The sequence below is a fragment of the Parus major genome, chromosome 5 (genome assembly GCF_001522545.3).
Source record: "Parus major isolate Abel chromosome 5, Parus_major1.1, whole genome shotgun sequence".
Lineage (NCBI taxonomy): Eukaryota > Metazoa > Chordata > Aves > Passeriformes > Paridae > Parus > Parus major.
In genome coordinates this window covers 12355759-12371434 of record NC_031774.1, presented here as the reverse complement: position 1 = coordinate 12371434, position 15676 = coordinate 12355759, and the positions used below count along the sequence as shown (strand labels likewise).

The 15676-nt window shown below is 38.4% G+C and overlaps 1 protein-coding gene across 18 annotated transcripts in view; it reads left to right on the top strand.

The window, feature by feature from the left end:
* SOX6 (SRY-box transcription factor 6) overlaps positions 1-7723 on the top strand; it is a 368642-nt gene extending 360919 nt beyond the window's left edge. For 17 of the 18 annotated variants that reach the window (XM_015629858.2, XM_015629859.2, XM_033515151.1 and 14 more), the window contains one exon: positions 809-7723. In XM_015629858.2, the coding sequence (XP_015485344.1) occupies positions 809-1112 (304 nt within the window). In that variant the 3' untranslated portion in view covers positions 1113-7723. The remainder of the gene's footprint in view (positions 1-808) is intronic. The other variant, XM_015629866.3, reaches the window with a different exon arrangement.
* The last annotated feature ends 7953 nt before the right edge of the window (positions 7724-15676 follow it).

Sequence of the window (15676 nt, the reverse complement as noted above, 5' to 3'; positions counted from 1 at the left end):
AATCTCTTTTGGAATTTATTACAGAATGACACAATGGTCAAGAAGTTGCAGATTCCTTAGCCTATTCAAACATACCTGACAATGTTTCTCCTGCTAAAATTCTATAATTCACTGTTACTGGGTCAATATTGCTCTGAAGAAGGTTGGGAATACATTGAGATGTATGATTCTTTAAATAGACTATGCAAATAAGCGTGTATAGTCAATAACTAGTCAATAAAGGGCAAATTTATTCTTTTTATCAGAAATTTTGCTTCAAAACTTGGCTTCTTACATAAAATCCTGAAAAGGAAATGGCATTCTGATGATAAATCCAAATAAAAATTAAAAGCCAGTAATCAAATGTCAAAAGAATAGGACATAGGAGTCTACATAGAACTTACAAAGTAAATTAGATACTTACAGTTGCCTGCCATTTTAGGTAATCTTGAGGTCCTCTCATTAAGAGAAGCTCTTGCCATGAGTTTAGAGAGTTTAGATTTTGGATACAAGGTGTCTACGGTAGCAGCCAGGCATTGTATGGGTGCCTGAAGCCTTTTGACAGTCTCTGTCTAAGTGCTAATTTGTAGGGTGCTTTAAATAAGCACATACAATACATGGAAGGACCTCTGGTAGTGACTGAAAATTCTTCACTTCCCAGTCATCCTTTGGGGGAGATAATGAACCAATACCATAAGGGACTATAAGCCCAGAGGAAGACATGGAGCCTTTCTAGGAAAACACCTGCTTTTCTTTCCTTTGGACTTGCAGAAGGTCTTCAGTCCTCTAAACACAGGCAATGACGTTTTCCTCTTGTTTTTCCTTCCAGACAACAGCCTCAGATTCCAATCACCACGGGAACAGGAGTTGTCTACCCTGGTGCTATTACCATGGCAACCACCACACCATCCCCTCAGATGACATCAGATTGCTCCAGCACCTCTGCCAGCCCTGAGCCCAGCATCCCTGTCATCCAGAGCACTTATGGTATGAAGACGGACAGCGGAAGCCTTCCTGGAAATGAAATGATAAATGGAGAGGATGAAATAGAAATGTACGAGGACTATGAGGATGATCCCAAATCAGACTATAGTAGTGAAAATGAAGCCCATGAGGCAGTCAGTGCCAACTGAGGAGTGTTCACAGAATTAAAGTACTCAGACTTATTTGGGGTTTTTTGGGGTTTTTTTGAACAAAAGTTCTTAAAGAGCCTGCATGCATGTGTGGCTCCTACATTTACATCAGCAGAATGGTCTTAAATGTTTCTTATTGTGTGAGACAGATTGTTTCCCTAATTTTTCACGAACTTGGGGGTTTTTTTTGTTTTGTTTTTTTTGTTGTTGTTTTTGAATTTAGATGAAGACATAAATATCAGACATCAGGACTTGAAAACTTATATGAATCAATAGCTGTCTTACAAGTCTTACCTTTTGTCTTTTTCCGTTTGGATGCTGATAAGGGTTTAAGTTACTGTTTTAGATGGGGGTTATACATTCTCACTCAGGTATGCTGTGCCAGCCTACAGGTTGTGAATGTGTTTTTATTCTGGATTATTTTAGAAAACAAAAACTGCAGATTTCATATTGTGAAATAGAACAAGTCCACAAGTGTGCACACCTGTGCATCATAGCTTGTCTTTAAAAGAAGTCTCTGAATTCCATTTTTTTTTCCATATGTATAGCTGAACTTCTGATGTGCCAAAATTTTCATAACTTTTGAATCTTAACATTTAAACAAAAAGTCTTAAAGGAGACACTGTAAAGTCTTAGACAATCCTTTGGCATCTTTAAAAAAAGTTATATATAAAACCTAATTTTTTTCCATAATATGGTAAACTACTCAGGAATCTGGAGACAAGATATTCTTAATTAGTGAACATGGTTGCCATAGTGCATGTGCCCAATTGCTTTTGCCTCTTGATGTGCCATTAGTGTGAAATTTTAAGAAAGCACAGAAGAGCGATCACCAGCTATGGACTGGCCTGTCTTAGCAGTGTGAGGCCACCTCTGATTACATTCTCTACCCCTTTGCTTTTAACCCTTGCATTCAGTCTTAACACATTTTCTCTTAAATAATTTATTCATTCCAGAATGTCAAGGGTCCAAATACTTAATATTTCTTTTTAAAAGTACAGTTGGTGGCATTACACTTACAATTCCTTATTGATATTTTAAAGAGCCTCTTTGTTCCCCTTCCCTAAATCACACAAGTATATGAAAATAAAAGTGCACCTGCTACTAAAATGAACATGACCTTTATGAATGAGAAATTCACTTGTTCCTCTAGCACTGTATGTTCAAGGAGCACTTGGAAACACTCTGCTATATGTATTGCAAAATAAAGTGAGTACTTTTATGTACATAGAGTACAAATACCCCTAAAAATGTGTTTATAGTTATAAACCTCTGCACTTAGCAAGGACAGATGTAAAATCAAAACTGCATTTACAGGCTGTATGCTGAATTTTTAGGGCCTGAGGAATCTGTGGCAAATCATGGATCTGTACATCATGTTCCTATTGCCACCTGAAGGAACTATGGTACCTTAAGTATATATGCAGTGATTTATTTGTGAGACTCCAAGTTGGGGAGGGAAGGCCACTCAAATATATAATTGCAAAGGTGGAAAAATGGGTTATAACAATAAAAGTATTTATTGTTTATTAGTCACGTGGGAATGTGACTCGTCAAGCGCTTTGGGATGTTGGGACATAAGGTGCTATAGAAACCAAAATTTCTGTTTGTATTACTTCTAGAAATAATGCAATTATTGGAGAAAATTCTGGGAAATATGCAAGAGAGGCATTCAAAGACTGTGAATCTATTAGATTTCAAAGATGGAGGAGAAACTGCTTTTATTTTTTCCCCTCATACTCCACTGTTGCTCACAAATAGATCACTGTATATATATGCAGGTCCAACAAGCCTGAGGAATAGCTGCGCTGAAACTCCTTGACTCCCTCAGCTTTTATTTGGAATTGGCTGTGTTCAGCACACTGGTGATAAATTCAGACTTGGGCTGAGAGGTACCAGTGGGCCTAGAGTAGCTCCACTGGAAGTCTGGGAGCATCTTCTCACTGAGCTGTGTAGGTTTTGCTTTGGACAAAAAAAGGAATCTGTGTTAGCCTGGCTGTCCTTGTGCATTATGTTCTGCAGATGCTCCTGTGAACTGCAATGGCACGATGCTCTGTGGAACAGCAGTTGCCTTCCTCACAGCCCCACTGGTACCTGTTCAGTCAGTAATAGCCATTTTTGCAGCTGTAGGAATTGTGTTTCTATGTGAGAGAATGACCCCCCCCCCCAAGACAAAGAGGATTTTTCAATTTACAGGACAATTTATAAAGATAATGGCATAGAAACACAATGGTCAAATTTCTCTGACCATTTTGTAATTTGGAACAAAAAAGCTATATTTTTAATATTTATTTAATTGTGTTCTGAGTCCATGTCTAATAAGCAATAAACTGGTCTAGCCAAGTCTTTAAAGGCATATGCTGTGTCATTAGCTGGTGAGCGTCCTCTTTAGGCTAAGGTACTGATAGAAAGTGTTTTGTTGTTCTTAAAATAGCTTGGGAATTTGAACTGGTTTTAATACATTCAGCTCAGATTGGGGGGAGGACATCATTATTTCTTAAAAAAAAAAAAAATTCTATTTATTAATGTCTTACATAATTCTCCAGTTAGAAGTATCTCTCTCTCCCCCCATGTCACTTTCTTTTTGTCTTGCTCTCTTTTTTTTTGGTTTTGTTGCATAGGTAGAATGCTGTATTGCTAGCATTGTATTTTATGTAATTATTTTTTTGCACAAAGGCAAACATTTAGATTAGTTGGTTAATTTTTTTTTTTTTTTAAATTTTATGACCATGCCAAAATAATATTCTGCAGGCTTGTGGAGAACAAAGGACTGTTCTTTAGGACTGAAACTTGATTTTGCTTGTAGTACAAAAAAAACACACACTCACAGATGTTGTTTCGTAAGTGTTATAAGCACTGGATATAAATGGTATTTTTTATCACTTCTGACTAATGTGAAACTGTTGTACGAAAACTACATGAACAAAAGTCATCTGTTTTGACTCGTGTGGGCCTGCCTCACAGTTGCCGGATTTGAGTCATTTTTATGTCTTGTTATTTCATTTATTTATGCAAAATACATGTATGTATGAACACTTTGTTTTAGCTCCAGTCCTGCCTCAATGCTGATGCTCTGTATGTTAAAGCCACATTCTTGAAAAATGACTGGCTGTTCAGGAATCACAAGCTGGTAAATATTGCATTTACTGGCTGTGGGAGTGTGAGGAACATATTTGAATCTGAATTGTGCCTATGAGCATGTTATTCTATTTATTAGCCAACATTGGCTCTAAAATGTCAGTAGGAATCTAGGAAGGACAATCATAAGGATGAAACCCAATATTTTTACTTTATTAATTGGAGCTCAAAACAAAGTTTTTGATGAATTTACCATCTCATTTTAGATTTTTTTAAAATTGTGTAAATATAACATAGGAAATAGAATTTTATTTTTTGTTCATGGATACTTAGTGAAGTATAAGTTATGTATTTACTTTTGTTCTATATCAGTGTATGTTGGTCCATATTAAATGCTGACAAGTCACTGTACCTCATGTAGATGCTGAATTTACACCTGCAGTGTGAGCGCAGTATTGTGGACCTGTAGCTGGGACAGCAAGATGCCTCACTTGTGCTCTGATTTTTAATAGCATATTCCACAAACAGGGAATACATTCTTCTATTTTAGAAAGTTGATACATGAAACATGCCAAATTTTGGCTACATTTGATGGGAAACACAATCTTCTGAATCCAAGTAAAACCAATGAGATATTTTACTTAACAAGAATGGCATTTGAAAGTAAAAAGCATATCCCTGAAAGATTAAAATTACTGAAATGGCCCTTGCAAAGCAGGCAAGACTAAGTAACATCAAACCTTTATGTTGTACATTCATTTAATCATGTTATTGTTATATTAGGCTATAATACCAGAGAAATTGTTCACACAATATACAAAGAAGATTTATGCAATTGCTTCTTAAGCTTTGTGTTTGAGGCCCCTTAGAAACTGACTGGAAAAATAACTCCATTCAGGAGCACTAATATAGTAATACTATTTTCTCTGTGAACAGTTTATTTAATTAACAGATGCAATATATTTTCTTTTGGAAAATTATTGAATACTCATATTCATGAGAAGAAGACTTCCCCAAACAGTCTGATTACAGCCAGAATAGTTCACTTCTTATTTTATATAAATGGGAGATAAAGGTCTCAATGGAAACCATACCGCTTTCCAGGGCTGACATGCAGAAACAAGTCTGGAGAATTGGCCAAATTCTGGTCTGCCTGTATGTTTGGGCATCGCCATTTAGCTTGTGAAACCACCTGCTGAGCACTCACAGGATCCTGAAGTGCTCCTAAATCAGCGTACTTCAGGTGCAGAGTGAGGCAGGTGGAGGGGGAAAGATGGGATGGCTCTGGGATGGACATGCAAACCCAACAGCAGCGTTAGTCCCAATAAATACATGACCCTGAGCAAAGTGCACAGCAGCCAGCTGTGGGCAGCTCCTGCTTTGGATAAACACAACACAGCCCTGTCCCTGTGCCATCTAATCTCTGGGCTGGCTTTCTGGATTTTGTTTTTCAGCCACATCAAAGGCATTTCAAAATCACCTCCCAGTGGAACATTCTACAAGATTTAGACCCTTACCTACCTGCTTAATATGAAGCAGATTAGTACTTCCACGGTGGTCATGAGGACCAGTGCAGTGTTGGTGTTAAGTGGGGTGAACTTTGCTGAGCCAGGGCCACAGTAAGAAAAACTGCACTGGAGATGCAGCCAGCAAGATGTATGATAGAGCTCTTCATGCTTTTATGAGAAGTAAATAAATGGGCTTGGGCCCCTTGGTATTTTGCATGCTTTTGTAAGATTCAACTTGGCACTTAAGCATGTTCTTTTAAAAGAATAATACTATATGACCTCATTTGATCTTTTACAAAACACCTTTTCTTTAAAAAAAACTAAGCTTTTTTTTTTCTGTAAATCCCATTAAAATCCATGATTTTTCTCAGATGAAGCTACATTTTTGATGTGTAGCAATGCCCTGCTACAGAAGGAAAAAAACAATGTATATACAAAACCATTTCCTTTTAATCTGATGCCCTTTTTTAAGTACCAGAATTGTTGGAAATGGTGACAAAGAAGTATTCTGAGATTTCACATGCTGGGTAAAAAGGGGTAGGGTGGGGTGAACTGGGTTAAAGGAAAACTTATCAAATTGGTATTTATGGCAATATGAAAGCTATAAAGTAACTTAGTGACATGGCTTGCTTTGTAATTTCCGCTTTCTAAAATTCACAAGTGAGGTCCTTGGTGCTCTTGGAGTATGGGGAATGTGCAAATATTTAACTGTTTGTATGCTGCACATTGCAGACCTGCTAATGTGCATTCTCCGTTTGTCTTCCTTTGTCATTAGTGTTTTGCTTTCCAGAAAGCAATGTTGTTTGTTTTTTTCCTTGTACCCTTCTTCAGCTGGTAGCAAACTAGAATGCTTAGCATTTATGTCCATTCATTATTGTATTTCACATGTAAAATTTTTTTTATTACATTAAGACAAGCTTATAAGCTGTTACTACATAACTTATCTTACTGTAACTCTTATTTCCTGACATTGTAATTTGTTTGTGATGTATATTGTGAGATTGTACTCTATGTTAATTTAATCGGCACAATTCACTGACATGCTGGACTGACATGCCTAGCTGCTGTTTCAAATTGTAAAGTTTGTGTAGAGCTGTTGGGACAACTAAGACTCTCTTGTCAAGGTACTATGCTTTGATTCCTATAGCAACACCGTGGGTGCAGCTCTTACTGGCGAGGGCTGCTTGTTAAACAGCCACTGGCTTCTTAATGGGCAGGTTTTCTTTGTAGAAATTCTATATACAGTGCAGGTACCTACCTGGGCCCATGGCCGGTAATTATTTGGGCGTTTAGAGGAAAAACTAGTGTCTATTGCTGCTTTGAATATGTTTTAAAGTCTGAAAATGTAAATAGTTTATCAAAAAAAAATCTTGTACAGTCCAGTGTAAAGTTTTTAAATGAACTTAAAGGTTGCCATCACATCTCACACTCTCCTCTTGATACAGTAAAAAGAAAAAAAAAGAAAGAAAAAAAGTTTGCTAAGGATATTGATTTAAGAAAAAAAATCTGTTCTCAGATTAAAAAAGAGAATAGTTATTCTTAGCTCTGCTTCATTGAATAAACAGACTTCTTGGATTTTGTTGTGCAGTATTGACGTGAGGTAAATTAAATATTAAATAATCTTTCAGTGGTACTTTTAAGAGTCTTCTCCTCCTCTGCCTCAGTTATTGATGGAAAAGACAAAATTGAAAGACACTGTCCATATACAGTATGTTCTGGTGTACGTTGGCACCTTACCTACATGTTTTGGGTGGGAGGGTTTTTTAAATTTTCTTTTTCTTTTCTTTTTTTTTTTTTTTTTTCTTTGCACAAGGTGCTTTCCTGATATGTTAAACATGTCATCTTTGGGTGATACAGTATATGCCATGATAGGGGTTTAGACCCCTCAGGGGAGTGTCTATAAGACTGCCTATTTATGCTCATTTACCTCAAGACTGTCCTCTCTACCCTTAATCTATTCACCATCACTCCATCTTTTGTACTGCTGTTGACACTTACAAATTAAAGATAAATTTTGTTTTATGAGATGTGTGTTTGACTTCTATGCATCCCTTATTCCTTTGAATTTAGTATTAAGGACTGACCATGATGAGTTGATGGGAAAATGCAACTAGGCCTGTTCATCTGGCCTCCTGTAAATTTGGTGACTGAATTTTACAGCTCTAATGTTTTGCCCATGTCTTTCTAGTCTATGAAGGCATTTATCAGCCTCTGAAATCCATTAACACCATATGCTGTAAAAGACATGCATGATAACCAATCTAATTTGACAATACACACTGAATACTGTCAATTTTGTGTGCAGGAAGTGCTGTTGGTAGCAGCATAATCTCAGAAGGATTTTAGTGAGTAGAAATGAGACAAAATGGTTCTCATGTTTCTTCTTTCTTTGCCTTCCTCTTTTCTTCTACATATAATTTTAAACAAGCTGGCCAAAGTTAAACAACAAAAAGCCTATAGTTGCCATATTGCCATGTCTGTAAATGGCTGCCATTGATGTGTTGTGATTGGTCTTTGATTTAGCAATTAGTCATGGTTCTCACAGGAAAATTATAAATTACATTGAAGTGTACTGTACTGAAGCAGAAATGTTACAGAGCCTTGTGGTTGTACATTACATCAGATTCCAGTGAAGTTTCAGTTGGTGCACAAACCACTCTGAAACATTCAACTAGGACTGACTCCTTTCTTCCTTGGAGAGAGCATCATACATGAACTTCCTAAAAATTATATTCTGGATTATGAATCTGTGTGGTGGAATACTTCCAAGTCAACAGTAATGAGGAGTCTGACCAACGTGTTATAATGGATAAATGCATAAATATTGGCTTGTACAGTTTAATCAAATTTATCGCCTCTGTTCCACCCACACACCTATTACTGTGTGATTTTTATCCATTTTCTTACCGGAATCTGCAGCTGTGAGTACTGATCAGTAATCTGGAACACACTGATGTTGGCAGCTGGGTTGTTACAGAAGCATAATGAAAAGCAAACCGAGCAATGGCTACAAAAGCTCACTGCTTCCTGCACCAGTTGGACACAAACTACTCATGGGACAGCTCTAGGTGCCAGTCTAAGAAAAATATGCACTAATTGCCATGCAGGACAGGGGGCTGTCTCCACATGTACAGCAACCTTCTGGACAAGGGAGTGTAGAGGGCTAACCCATATAGCAAGAGAAACATATTTGTTTTTTCTGGTGCTGTGGAGGACAGCACCTGTGACCAACTTTCTGCCTTCCCTGTGCTGGTCTGGTCACCCTAAATCATCATCTTAGCCTTCAGAAATTTGGCTTAGAACACAATGTGTTCACCAGGTCACCGCAAGGGAAAGGTAGCACTGAGTTGGATGAATAATAAATAAGCTCCTAAAGTACCATGATTATTCCAACCATCACAGGAGGCCTCTACTGCACTGGAAGCACTAAGCAAGTGACAGAGCACAACTACTATGAGAACTGAGGTGCCCCTGCGACTTTGTTCCATTCTCAGGCTTTCAGATGTTTCTCTCTGGTTGCGCACAAACTCTGATCACCAGCTGCAGGTCACTTGGGAGCCCTCAGGATGGCTGCAGTTCGGGGTTTTCAAGATTCCAAGGTACAGCAGAAGTCTGTCTCCCTGCTGGGATTTTCCTGTGGTGATTAACTGCTAGCACAGTAGCCCAATAGCAGCAGCCCATATGGATTAGGAGGAGGGGGAAAAGTAGTAGTTGATTTATATCTTTAATATGGTTTATAATAGAAAATATGAACTCCAGGTTGTGTCTCTGAGCAGTTAATGACCAGCGGGGTTAAGGGCCATCAAATACTGCTATCGGTCACTGACTGTCAGGAAGTATCCTTCCTGTCATCTATTATTCCTTAATTGTATCAAGACCCACTACAGTGGAGGACTGTTAAATCTGTGGATTAATTGGAATCTGACCCTCAGTAAGTTCTAATAATATCAAGGCTGTTGCAGGTTAGCATTGGGCTCCTTGACATGACAGTCCATAACAAACATTTTTCAGAGCTGTTCTGCTTTGTATTAATGCCTGCTGGATGACTGACACTGTAAACCATAATTGCCCTGTAGGAATCACTGTGGTCAGTTGTATTAAGAACTACTTAGGGACAATTTAATTTACTTTGGCACTACAAAGTTTAAAAGCTTCTCTGCTTGTATTAAAACCTCTTGGACTTTTGGTTGCTCTTGTATTTTATCAGCAAAAGATGACTGGAAAAAAAGTTATTATTACAGCTTTAAATAATAATCTTCAAATAATCAGATTACAAAAGAAAAGCAAATTGATTATTTGGGTCTTTTTTTGCCACTCTTCTGGGCTATCAAGATGTGTGAAGAAACCAGGCAGGTATTTTAATTTTCAAAAATGGGATGTGAGCTTAAAATTTGCAAACATGAAGGGTAACACCCCCTGACTCTTGCATTACTTCTACAACTTCCAGCTTTAATTCTATGAATAAGGTACCTCACACTTCAGATGCATGACCAAGCTTTAAGTCAGACCACAGAGACTGTATTTCAAAATCAGAAAATAGAAATATTCTGCTATGAGCCAGAGTCATGCAGCAGAACCCTAGACTGCAAGACACTACAATCACTAGGTAGTAAGTAATGTCTGTCTCTGTCACTAAGCCCACATAATGGCTAATAATTTCTCTCTAGCTACTGTATGTTCACAACTAATTAATCACAAATAGGTTACAAAATTGAAAACACAGAAACTGTCTTACTGGATTAGAATCCTAGTCCTCCTGGCCCAGTAGGTTTATGCTCAACAGTTGCAACAGGAGATAACAGTTTATGAGAGCATCTGAGCCTGGCCAACATCTGCATCTCATTCTCATGTTCCTCAGCACTTATGGTAATTGTGCTGGGCTATGAATGTGTGCAACCCTTTGCTAGTCAGGAACACGGGCTGGTATTTTGGTGGATGAAATCACTGAGGGAAAATTAACAGTTAAGTTTGCATTCCAATGTACAGCTTTGATAAGGAGTTTTGCAACAGCCCTATTTATTCTTTTTAATGGAAGAAAATCAGGGAAAATCACAGTCAGTTTATGTTCAACTGAACTGCAAAGTCCCTTGTATGATCCAAAATACTTAGGATGATAAACTTCTCTCAATTTTTGCAGGATCTGGTTAAAACTTAACAGACTTAATTCAGAAAATCTGGAGATGAAAGATTTTAATGATCAAATTGCTGAAACACAATGAAATATCTTTTATTCAAACATCAGGAAATCCACACTTGATTGAAGACTTAGTTAATTCCACTAGAATCACTGCAGCTACTGGAAAACCAAAAGCTAAGTGGTGGAGAAGGAAAAAGAAATCCTCCCAGATCCACCTACCCACCCAAGAAGAAATGCAAGACTTTTGCTGTGTGTTGAGAGATCATGTAAGGAAAAGGGCTTTTGGAAAAACCTTTAGGTACAAGACACCTATTTTGTGGAGTGTTACTGTAGAAACTAGAAAGTTATTCTGGTTTTGAGAACTACAATATGGGTTGAAAGAAAAAAAGTGAGGAACAGTCAGTTTATATGATATTTGTATCAGCTTCTCCTGTGAACAGAATCTGCAGAGCCTCCCTAACACTGCGGTGACTTTATATAACACCAGCTACAGGAGGGAAGTACTAGATATCCCAGCAGATGTAGATTATTTTAAGGAAAAAAAGGGTCTAATTTCAAGAAAAATTAATATGTATGAATATTTACATAATATTATTGTGCTGAGCTGCAACAATCTGTGCTAAGAATGGCACCACTTCCCTCATTCTGTGTATATGAGTGTGAATGTGTAGTGGTTCCTAAAAGATTAATGGCTCTTTTATTCTATGATAGATGGTTTAATGTTCATTTGCTGTACTTGCAGTTCATCAGTTATTTAAGGTGGTCTTCTAAAATTGCAAAACTATGAGGAAATTAATATAAATCTTAGAAATCACCAGCTGCTCCCACCCCTCTGTGGGGAAGAATGCTAAGTTGATCATTATACCCAGTTCTTCATCCAGCCCATGGCAGCAGGGCTGAGGGCAGGGGCTGCTGGCATCCCTCACGTGCTGGGACAGGGCTGCCACCCCTCCAGACCCTCAGTGCTTCTGGGGACTCCCTACCCACTGCTATTCCTTCTTTCCTCTTAACCTTGTCCTCCCAGGGGCAACAGCAACAGCAGAGGAACAAGGGGAAAATACAGCATTCCATCCCCTCATGGGCCTCCAGTCCCTCCAAAAGGATTATTTTTGGGTTCATTGTGACCTGAGGGGAAGCAGGGAGTGTTTACAGCATTTATTGCATCACATCTGCTGAGGATGCTGGCGCTGGGTGGCCAGAGCTGTGGGCAGCTCCCTGGGAGAGGCTGCAGAGGGATTGTATCACTGGGAAGGGATGCGAGGAGAACAGAGCAAACACTGTGACTCCCAGGGTGATGCAGGAAGCAAAAGTGCCTTCAAAAAGACCTCAGGATGGTGACAGGAAAACATAGCTTTTCTTCCTCCTGTAATTCAGTAAAAAGTTATGAACAGTCAGAGAAAATGTGATGATTGAACTTACCACTTCAAATTATGACTAGGCCTCCATTTTTTCCTATTTCACCCTTTGCTGCTGAGGAATTTGTTTTGAATGTATCTGTGCATCCTCAGTAGGATCCCCATGCTACCAGTGCTGCAATGTGAACAGAATAGCTGTGGGTTCTGTCCTTTAGGCTCTACCACACAACTTGTTCTTGTTGGACTCTGAGTTGATGCAAAGGACCTAATGGACTAACTTCCCCCAGATGACAGGAATTACGATTTTATGGGATAAACCTGCCTGGGATGAGGAGAAGTCAGAGTTACTTGAGAATGTGTACTGTTATTTTCTGTCTATCTTACAGTCGAAACAAAAGACAAAGGTTTTGAGCATATTCTTATATTTTTCTCTAATGTTTAATGGAGAAAAAAACAAATAGAAGATCCCTGGTGTAACTGAGCAACATCAGTAGGATGGGTGCTTGGAAAGTGCACTGATGAAGAATGTAAAAGAACTCACTACCCCTGTATTTTGTTAATTTGGGTGAGTGGAGTTAAAAAAAATATATTGTTTGGTCAACATGGTATAAAGGATAGTGAATGATTTTAAATTACCTGGTAAATATTTTTTCTTTTGAGATACCAGATTGCTTCTCTGAAGTTCTGAGTATGTACTGCTCCAACTGGTGTCATGGGAAGAAGACAGTTCCTCCTTTAGCATTTGGCAGTAAGTGCCAAAGGGATATCTCTAGACACAGTCCTAGGATTCATATCAGTTAGGTGCCTTAGACAATGATTCATAAAGCTACCTTCCTTCATTAATCCCCCCCTGAAAATCCTTAGACTGATCATTTGTAGAGACAGTTCTCCTGCAATGTTTTGATTCTTGTACTGCAAGGAGTTTGTGATTGAATTGCAAACAGAATAGATCAGACAATATGCAGCCTTAAGATGCCTGTGAAAATCACAGGTTGTGGAGAACTTCAAATTGGTTCAGTTGTTTATTCATTTTTAATGGGGTAAAGTAGTGGATTTCCACAACAATAAGACCAGGCATGGTAACAGTCTGTGCTCTCTTACCCCTAAACTTCAAAGACAGTGGGGTTCTGAAATGAACATAAAGCATTCTGAAATAATGAGAAGAAAAATCATATTCTTTTTCTTTTCTGAAAATGTTATTCCCAAATGAGGGATAAAAGTAAGAATTAAATAACTCGTACAGACAACCCCCAAATTTCCTACCTTTTCTTAAATCTTTGTGCAAAACATGCTGCATTTGGAATCTCCGAATAATCATTAAAGCTTCCTAAAGTTTTCAAATTTTCTGTCTAGATATTTGCTTACCTTCTCTCTCATGCTTGCTTTTAATGTCTGAATACTTAAAATGCAGGCATGCTTTCCACCTCACCTCATTTACCTCCGACAGCTTAACCTGCAATTTATTGTGAGGATTGCACCTATAAGTAAAACAGGATCAGACCTTAATTTGATCTGCTATTTATCCGTTGTGTTAATTGTAGCCACAGGGTTGTATTAAGAAAGTCAAAAAGTACCACTTGTAACTACAGAGTGGCTCTCACCTTTTAAATGGAAAAACACTCATTTTCTAGAAAAAACAGGAAAAAAGTGGTTATGAGATAAATGAAGAAGGCAGAAGGGTTTCTGTTTTTCCATTTTCAATGTAATTAATATAATATTGGCACCCAAAATGTAGCTATCTGGGTGCAAGCCTGCTCCTAGCTTTTACTGCTGCTGGTGGGAACAGATGCGTAATTTCTCACACTTTTGTTTGTTTGTGTTTTTAAGCTGCAAATGGGGTTCTTGTTAGGCTAATGGATCTTGGGATTTTTACTTCATATTAATCAGGAATTTCATCTGCTTGTGTTTTTGAATGATGGATTCTTCTTATGCTCAGGGTTTTTGGGTTTATTTTCCCAAGAAAGAAGACAATAATTTACAATATGAATGACTGAAAAAGAGTGAAAACTTGCTAAGAGAAATTCTAGTCCTACAAAGCCACCATAGTGGTAAATTCCTGCTGCCCAGAAAGGCTTTGACTGAGGAATCCGTGTTATCTTTCATTGTGCCCACTGAAAATAAAGCACCAAGCCTGAGAATAGTAAATTAAAGGGAAAAATCCCACCTTAAATATCTTTCAGGGCAGACTTGAAAATAGAGGTATATAAATTTTATATTTAGAAGTTATAGGTTTAGAAGTACCTATCAGGTTTAGAAGCACCTAATTCTCTTAGCCTTTGAAAGTCTTAGCCATATGATGCTCGAGGTTTTTGGAAAATGGACAATAAACACTTTCAGTTCTCAGCTTTGGGGAGCAGTTTTTTCTCAGCTGGCAATGTTTCTGCCTTCTCACTGAGAACAAAGCTGTCTTGCATGCTGAAATCTTTGTGGGAGCTGTAGAGCTCCTGGAGAGGAACTATTGCCCCTAAAATGCTGATCTGAACAAACTGGGTGCTTCGTGAAGGTGTTTGCTGGTGGCCAGCACCTTTCACATGTTTATTCCTCTCTTGTGGTCTGGGTGAGGTTTGACAATACTACAGGGGCAAGATACGTACAATCTAGAAAGACCTAAGAGCAGCCAGATTTCTTTGTGTCAGTGCCATGGGAAGGCAGTTTTCCTGGGTGTTGCAGCATCCATTAAGGATAAAAAGGGTTGAGAAGAGATAGGGTGGCAGTCTGTAGAAAAGAAGGGTGGTAAAATTGGATGTTATCTCAGTTTGCCTGCTTTGGTTTGTGTGATGTGAATACATTGGATGCTTGATATAATTATGCCCTCCTTACCACATCTTGTGCCAAATCAGTATCTGTCAAAGATCTCTGATGACATTTCAAGGGAATTTTCTCAGGTGTGGAAGTTCTGTTCCTCAAATATAATGTGATATTTCCTTAAGCTGAGAAATAAGTGGAGAAGAGGGTTGCAGTTACCATTAGTTTTCATACTAAACTGGGTGAAGATATACCTAAAGAAAATGCAATTCCAGCCCCCTTCTGTCAAAGGACAGATGCTAATGGCCATTTCAAATAGCACTGAGTTTCCATACCCCTTCCCGCTGGCCAAAAAAGGCCCTGACATCAAGGATGTGCTATGCCTAGTGCTTGTTTTTGAACCTAAGTGCTGAGAAGCCTGTCTGGCACTGCATTATATAATATGCCATTCCAGAGTAGAGGCTGCACAATGTGTATGTTGTGCTAAAGGCCCCTGAAAGGGTATGTGTGGGTTTTCCTTTTAAATATCACCTGAAGGTAAATGCTGTTTCTGGAGCCATGCTTCTGTGTCAGCGAAGAACAGTGCAGTGCTGTACAATGCCACGTTGTTTTCTGCAGGACAGTTACAGGGTCACCCTTGCTACCCTGCATGTGGTTGAGCTGGTTCTTGATTAGAGATCAGAAGGGGATTTTTGGCAAGGATGTAAGAGCAGAAATCTGAAGAAAGCTCATATTTTGGAG